Source organism: Pholis gunnellus (genome assembly GCF_910591455.1).
Source record: "Pholis gunnellus genome assembly, chromosome: 21".
Taxonomy (NCBI): Eukaryota; Metazoa; Chordata; class Actinopteri; order Perciformes; family Pholidae; genus Pholis; species Pholis gunnellus.
Window position 1 is genome coordinate 11,362,220 of NC_136548.1, and position 8,634 is coordinate 11,370,853.

Genomic DNA, 8,634 nt, shown 5'->3' on the forward strand with positions numbered 1-8,634 from the left:
AAAATAAAAGAAAATTGTTATTTAGAAGGTTTTTTATCTGAATTGTATTTTACATTTAACTGAATGAGTTTTCATTGAAAATACTTTTTACTCATCTTTTTTTTTAAAGACCAAATGTTTTGTTTTGTGAAATATGTCGAATGTGCTGTTCTGTGTCTCCAGTTGTTTCTACCACATTCATTGTTGCGCTGTGGCGGTAAGCCCCAACTTGTTACAGCGAACCACACCGCGTGTAGCTACAGCTATAAACGCTCAATATCGTAATTATTAATCATGGGGAAACTATTTTTTGCAACGGGAATTATCCTCACAATCGTACGTAATCTACAGTAGCCTGTAATTTACTGTCACGTTTATTATTTTCGGCAACCGCGGGATGTTAGCAAACACCAATACTTTTGGTAACGTAACGTTACCGCTTTCTTTTGCTCCAAATGTCACAGAAGGACGACTCTGAAAATGACATTTGGGAATATAAACCTCTCGAGAAGAAAAAGAAGAGACACGAATCACCCGCTGTGACTAAAAGAAGATGTACTGTGAGAAAAACCTCCAAGAGAGACACTTCTGTCCCGGTCAAGTCACCTGATATACCCCCAAAGTCATCTACCTGTGACTCAGTGCAACCAGACAATGCTGCTGAGGGACCTTCCTCTGGAGACTTTTGCCCCATGTGTCAGATGCCCTTTTCCAATTTGGTGGTACAGACTCAAAGATGGCATGTTGCTGAATGTCTTGACACCTCCAGGGACTCGTGCAAAGGTACAGACATCCATACTTCTTCATATACTGTATACAAACCTTAACTGAAACACACGAGCCCTCATTTACACACCTGTCATCCTGTATTTGGTCGTGTGAGGCTTAAAACATTGACAGTGTAGCTCAAAATCTTTCTTTGAATGACCGTGAACAGTGGACTTTGGCTGATGTGAGGCATCCATATTTGTTTGCCTTTCAGGCACTATCAAAAATAATGACATTGAGTTCTCAGTCATGATTACAACCTGGATGTTGAGAACAGTATTTACAAGCAAGAAACTGGTAATTAGAGTAATGACATGAACATGGCATCAGATTCTCCCTGATTGGTAAATGCGCATATCTTTCATGCACACAACATCTAACAGGGTTTTTGGTCCAAATGTGAAGTCTTTGAACGTCTGTATTTTGAATGTACTTTTGAATATTTATCTTTTTGTACAATGCTGATGAGCCTAATTTCTACATGTTTTATCTGTTTGCACAGAATGTCCAAATGGCCTTCAGTGCTTCTCCGCCATTCCAACCCATTATAAGAAATTCAACCACACCCTCCTGGCCCATACTCGAGCAAACAGTGACACAGCCCTCCTCAGTCTGTCCCAGCAGGCAGAGACACTCGGTTGTCCCCCAGGACTGATAAACAGTGAGGTGGATGGCTCTATTTTAGAGACTTCACAGGGAAGTTCTCTCAGTCTTTCCGCCTCATCCAATCGCAGTGTCTCCCCTCCCCGTCGTCACATTGAAACGCCTCCATCTAAACTTGCAAATGGACTTCTGCTACTGTGCTCACCTGGCCCAGAGGATTTTAAGAAAAAGAAAGGCTGGTCGCCCTCCATTAAAAGCCAAACATCTATCAGTTCTTCCCAAGAAAGTAAAACAGAGCTTTCATCCGCTCCTGTCAAGGCAGAGAGTGGAAGACCAGCTTGTGAAGGTTTCCCCAAAAGTCAATCTTCCCCTGACAACGACGATGCGATATCCTACTCTCCTCTTTCTGAAATCCCTGTGGAGACTGAAGTCAGTAGTAGTGAATGTCGCAAAGCACTTTTTAAGAAAGATGCGCTTGTGGCTGAAAACTCGATGGTGCGGTTCAGTGACGGTTTCTCAAGTGAAGATGAGATCCTCACTGACTTTATGGATCATTTGGAAACCAATAATGTGCAGGTGAAGGAGCCGGCGTCCTCAAACACCCAGCTGCAATCAGTTACCACTAATCAGCCAGCTGCCTCCACAGTTGGTGAAAAAGAAGCTTGCGGTGAATCGACCGGTGCCATCAGTCCACGTAAACGCAGCATTCAGTCTCCTCAAAGTATTGTGTTAGAGCGCCTGAGAGAAACTCTTTTAAGCTCAGATAGCCTGCCTTCAAAGAACTCCAATGACGGCAGTATTCCAGGGCCTTTATCACAAGCCTCCATTGTCCAAAGATCTCAAACAACCATGTCGCCACAGAAGGTTGAGATCAAGACAGGTCAGGCCTCCTGTCTGAAGCAGACGGACATTGGGGTGTTTTTTGGCGTCAAACCCCTCAAGGAGAAGGAGAAAGTGTCTGAGAGTGGACCAAATGAACTCAACACTGTTCCAGTGCAGAGGAGAGAGAGGCAAAGAAAAAGTAGGGCTGACACAACCGCAGATACCTCTCAGGGCGCAGTGACTGGCGATAATAGAGATGCAGGGAAAGGTAGGACCAGAGGATGGAGAGGAGGAGGAGGAGGAAGAGGAGGAGGAAGATGGAACAGAGGGAGCACTGATGGAGAAGTGGAGTCATCACGTTGTCCTTTCTACAAGAAGATTCCAGGTCAGCGAGGGACGACACATCATTTATCGCTGCATACATTTGAATTATTTTGTGTTTTGTTACCTAAAATTATGCTAAATTAGATTTTTTTCTCAGGCACAAAGTTTGTCATAGATGCCTTCCACTATGGAGAGGTCCAGGGCATCACTGCCTACTTCCTAACACATTTCCACTCGGACCACTACGGAGGTTTGACCAAGAAGTCCACATTTCCCATCTACTGTAACCAAGTAAGTCAGGCATTGGTTGTCTTATGACTTCTAGTTGAGCTGTGCATCAATTAGCCATGAAGTCAATTAGTTTACTATATTTTTATTGTATTACTTTCTCTAGACTCTGGCATTTTTTTGTTTTTATATGAAACCGTTATGATTCCATTTAAGTCCACCGCTGAAACAGCATCTCACACACACACAATATTTTTATAATCCATACAGAGAAAGTCGGTTTAGATATGTCTGTTTTGTGTCGTTAAGGTCTCTCCTCCAAAGGCCTTTTTGTCCTTGAATACTATGGAAGAAATTCATTCACAAAGCTGCTTTTTTTTTTTTTTTTTTTTTTTTTTTTATTATAAATGTATGCGGTTTATTTGCATTTCAATGAAAAGCTTCCTCAATGCTCTCTTCCATAGAGTAAATGCCTGATCCATTTGTTATCTCACTGCACTGCATGGACTCAGTAATGGAAAGCGAGCTTGCCGTTTTGAATACCAATCAGCCAGTGACTCTGACCATATTGGAGTTGATTGAAATTTAAAGACTTTTTGTGTTTTTTATACACAGTTTTGGATAGAAACACTTCACATCCAGGACATTTAGTTTTTTCTGAGTCTGTTTGTCTTTCCCTTCATAACTTTTATTTGTTGTCACTGTGCAAATGTTGCATCCAGTTGTTGTGCATCAATTAAGCAACAGACTGAATTAATTGAGGTATATAGCTAAGATTTTTAATTCAGACTTTGAACTTCTTTCACGTTCAAACTAGAAACTCTTAATTTGTTTACAGTATGATACTTATGGCATTGTTTTAGTTATCCTGGGGTATTTAAGAATATACCTCTGAAACTGATTAATACCCCAATAGATGGTATCCAGAATAAAAGGTATTGGTGAAAGAAGCTGGATATCAATTCTCCCGTCAAATGGGTCATGATTTATCAGTGTGTGTGCTATTTTGGGATTAGAACTAAAAACAGACTTGTAAGGATTCATCCATTGGGATTTTGTTTATTTGGGAGGTCACATAAATTCAACTTGGACGCTAGGTGGGTCATAGCCCAGAAAAATCCAATTTAGCGTTCAGGTTTTTCTAGCTCTTGTGGCCGTCACAGATTCCCGTTGACTGACGGCTGCCTCGCCTGCTCAGATTACAGGGAACCTGGTGAAGAGCAAACTGCGGGTGGCTGAGCAGTATGTCCGCATCCTCCCCATGAACACCCAGGTCACCGTCGAGGGAATCACCGTCATCCTGCTGGAAGCCAACCAGTGAGTCATCAACCTGACGCCACCATCAGCCACTGACACACGTCTCAAAGTCAGACAGCTCTAAACCAACTGCCGAGATAGTTTCACTGAGGAATACTGATATTCATTATTTAGGGAAACGGATGTTTTCTGAAAGTTTACAGCATTATTTTTTAATTCTAACCTAATTATACCAACTGATGTGAGCCAGTCACTACTAGTATACTTTCCTTGACAGTCAAAGCTTCTAGGAAGATGCTTATCCTGGTTCATCACACAGTTGCTATCTCCTTTAATTTGCTGTCTGTTCTGTCAGTTGTCCAGGAGCCGCCATGCTGCTCTTCTTCCTGCCCGATGGACAGACAGTCCTCCACACCGGAGACTTCAGAGCCGATCCCTCAATGGAGACCTACCCTGAATTACTCGGATGCAGGGTGCAGACGCTCTACTTGGACACCACGTTAGTCCCCGTCTGTCTACATTGAATAAACCAGTGAGGCTACTGAATGGTTTCATTGCGCTGCTCTCAGCTCTGTATATGTGACCATTCTGGTTGGTTATATGGATCAATATTGCCTAAAACACGCACACTTTATTCTCGGTCCCCGGCCTTTATGCTCTCAATCAATGAACTCCGTAAAAGGGATGCAGAAGCCCCGACGTATATGTGATTTTGAATGTAAGCTCTTGTATTTTTATAGCTACTGCAGCCCTGAGTACACCTTCCCCAGACAGCAAGAGGCCATCAACTTTGCGGTCAACACAGCCTTTGAACGGGTGACGCTCAACCCACGAACACTTGTGGTGTGTGGATCCTACTCCGTGGGAAAAGAGAAGGTCTTTCTGGGTGAGTGCTTAGTCGAAATTGTACTCGGAATTACGAGGGAAATTCTGAAAGCATGTTGCTTTTATCTTTCGTTGCTGCTTGTTTCTCCTAAAATGTTATCATTACTTTTTTAAGGAATTTGAAAAATACCTCATCTAACGACATATTTGGCGTTCTTAAACGTCTTCATAAATCAAGGAGTATGTAATCTTTATACTTCATTTATCCATCCATCCTTCCATGTTCCTTACTAAATACCAAAGCAGTTCCTTTATCTAGTTCTCTGAGTCATAAGAACTAGGAAAGCACCCAGGAGGAATACACTAAAAGAAAAACACACACACGTCCTGACAGAGGCCCTGGGGCCGTCACAGGGTTGATACAGCGGGCCCATTATTCAACAGCAGTCTGCTAATTTGACAGGTTAATGAAGAATTAAATGTTTTCTCATGACTTGTAATATTACTGAAAATGACATGGTAATTTATTCATTTAATTCTAAGAATAGTGACGCGTTAGAAAGTATGTCATTACCCCCAGCACAAACTAAATGTATTCCTAAACCTAATAGTAATACAAGTGTTTTTGTTTTGGAGAAAGTAAACTTTATCCTGAAATAAAATATATAAATTGTTGGTGCGGCGTTCGTAACTGCACGTACACACAAAGTCCTACAATGAAAAGGCTGAATAGCCACCATTCCTTGTTTTTACGCGGACCTTGTTCTGCTTCATTCGTAGCTCTGGCAGAGGTCCTGGGCTCCAAAGTGTGTGTCTCTCGAGACAAACACAACACCATGTGCTGCCTAGAGTCGGAGCAAGTCAGGCAATGTATCACCACCGACGGGAAGGCAGCCCAGGTCCATGTGCTGCCCATGATGCAGCTCTCCTTCAAAGTAGGTGCAGCAGTCTCATTGTTCAGAAAGAAAGTGATCAGAGTAAAACCAAAGCAGATATATGTCATCAGACCATGTCCTCCAGGCCGTTTATATATCTATTCACTGCATATAAGTTCATGTATTTGAGTTTGACGGATTCATTCAATAATACATTAGTGAGATGAAGGGGAATAGAAGTAATAAAGTAATACACTATTTCTCAAATGGTCTGTAGACATATTTTGTAATGTCAAACTGTCTACGGACAGTTTATTTATTCTGCTTATGGTCTATTTCCTGTGCAAATATCAAGGCCAGCAGTTGGAATAATTAGGAAATGCTAATTATGATGACCAAGCATCATCTTTCTAAAAGGGCTGAAGCGTTTCAATTTGCCATATGTACAGCCACAGATAAGTCCCAGAGTTGGTATAATTCAAGCATCACTAAGCACACAAAGGCTGACTCGGGGAAAATATGTGCAGTTTGGGTTTGCATTGGGAGCTTTGAGTTGAGAACTACTCCAACTTGGAGTCACCTTGAACTAAATTGATAGATAGAACTCTATAAAAACATTTTCAATTAAATGTTTTCATCGTAGACAAACATTGCAAGTTTGTATATCAGCTGGCAAACAAGAGTGATGAAAAGAACTTCATGTTTGTAGGTTAGATATTCAAAAGCACAGAGGAGGATGACGCTTCCCAGCGTTTTAACATCTGTTCTTTGCAGCAACAGTCACATTTCACTTCATCAGCATTTTATGAATTCTCAAAGATCTGGCTCACGTGCTGCATTTCCTTCCTCACTTTTACAAATTGCATTCCAAGTACAACGTGGGACCAGTTTTGAATATGAAACTCTCACTTCCATTTCTCCCCCGGTCGCCCTCGTCTTGTCTCCAGAAACTGCAGGAATACCTGGCACGCTTCTCGGAGCGATATGATCAGCTGCTCGCCTTCAAGCCCACAGGCTGGACCTTCAGCCAGCAGGTGGAATCAGTGGAAGATATTCAGCCTCAGATCAGTGGCAACATCTCTATCTATGGTACATACTTTAGCAGGGTTTTTATCAGAGGAAGTAACACATGTATATTCATAAGAGTATCAACACAAATTATTCCATTATAAATCCTAAAAAGATGCTGATGTTTCATTATTCAATCCATCTCGTTGCAGCATAAGACTTACTCACAAGAGCAGCATTTATCTCCTGCCAAAACCGGAATGTTCATCACATTTTTGTATTTAACCTACAGCGCCCTCTTTTGGCAAAGAGAGGAGAGGAAAAAGGGGAGACTGAGAATAAACAATAGATGGCTTAGTTTCTGGTTACTTCAGCTTAGTGACGACAAGCGGGAGGATAATCAAGAGAACGCTGGATCTTGTATCAACACTGCGGGAAAGCTGTCCAGCATTAAACCTCACTTCTGAAATGGGTCATGACTTGACGTCGCACCCTCTGATTCATGTTCTGAATAGATCCGTCATCGGGCCTTTAACCTACAATCGCCAGCGAGAGACTTTTGCCACGCACACACTCGCTCATCATCTCTTCCTCCTCAGCAGTTTGTGTGTCAGTCAGGCGGAAGCCAGTTCGAGCCCCCTCTCTCTCCGTCTTGTGTTGATCTCCTCTCTCTTGCTGTTCCCAGCCATATGCTACTACTGCTCCTCATATTAGTCTCTACATGTGGGGGGATTGACTGCATAATAGGTTCAGGTTAGAGCTGAATTATTGTTGTCATTATTTTTATCCCGACCTACACTTGAAATAACCCTCTGAGGAAAAACTAAATATGAGTTATCGAAGATTTTTAATGTTTCAAAAGCACATTTTTGTTTGGGCACATGATGATGGCAACCGTTCTGTTTTCTTGACAGGCATCCCGTACAGCGAACACAGCAGCTTTCTGGAGTTGAAGCGTTTTGTCCAGTGGCTTCAGCCCCTGAAGATCATCCCGACAGTGAACAACGGCAGCTGGGCTAGCAGGAAGGCTATGGAGAAGTGCTTTAGTGAGTGGCTCATGGAAAGTAAAACTAAACCGTAGCTTATTTACAGGTCAACTTCGCAGTTGAACCTAAAATTGCCTCTGCTGCTCGTTTGGTAATGAGAGCAAAACAAATTAAATCTCAATACTGTATGACCATGTGAAACAAATATAATATATATATATTTTATAAGTTGCTTGCCTCAGGACATGGCACTAGCTTTTAAATGCAGAGCGAGGGTTTGCGATGAAGTGAACATGAACTGCAATCTCGCTTTATGAAAAAACAGGTCAAGTGTACGCTCTCGAGCCGGTTCATAATAAAGGTTCTGCTTTTATTCACAATGGGCTGAATTATAATGTTTAAACATGTGAAAACATTATCTGAGGTCATACGCATCATGTCTACAATAACACTTAGACTTACGTATTATTTCACAATGGAGCTGGGTTGATTGGATGTGTTTACTGCCTGCTGTGGCCACTTCCACCCTCACCTTTGTTTGCCAACAATATACTGCAAGTGCTGCTTTAAAATTGTGTTATTTCATAACTGTTGTTTTCTATTTAACCACATTTTCTATCCTGGAAAATAATAAATGTTGTAAACGCTTAGTTTTTCTGTCTCTCTTATTTTTACAATCTGTTCATAGTGTGTACATGAGTTTCTAGACGAGCTTTGTTATATTTTTTTTGAATTTGCAAACTTTGCTCTATCAGTGGTTTTCAAGGTTATATTATCTGGATTTTCCCGGCTATTGTACATTCAAATCATCCATTCTGATGGAACTTTGAAACCCCATCAATGCCGCTGTTGTGAAGTGGCTCCGAAAATGCAAACTTGTCTTGGATCAGCGCTCTGCCAGACCCTTCAGCAGTTTGTCTCTGAGACAGCAGAGGAAGAAAACGGAGACGGAGCTTTCT

The 8,634-nt window shown here is 41.8% G+C and overlaps 1 protein-coding gene across 1 annotated transcript; it reads left to right on the plus strand.

Moving 5' to 3' along the window:
- Positions 1–434: 434 nt before the first annotated feature.
- dclre1a (DNA cross-link repair 1A (PSO2 homolog, S. cerevisiae)) lies at positions 435–8,278 on the plus strand (the record flags this gene model as incomplete). The annotated part of the gene is made up of 9 exons (XM_079182150.1): positions 435–762; positions 1,250–2,557; positions 2,654–2,787; positions 3,923–4,041; positions 4,337–4,480; positions 4,722–4,867; positions 5,587–5,741; positions 6,629–6,770; positions 7,604–8,278. 9 exons carry the CDS (start codon positions 435–437, stop codon positions 7,768–7,770), a joined length of 2,643 nt encoding a protein of 880 aa, XP_079038276.1. The 3' UTR covers positions 7,771–8,278.
- Positions 8,279–8,634: the final 356 nt, after the last annotated feature.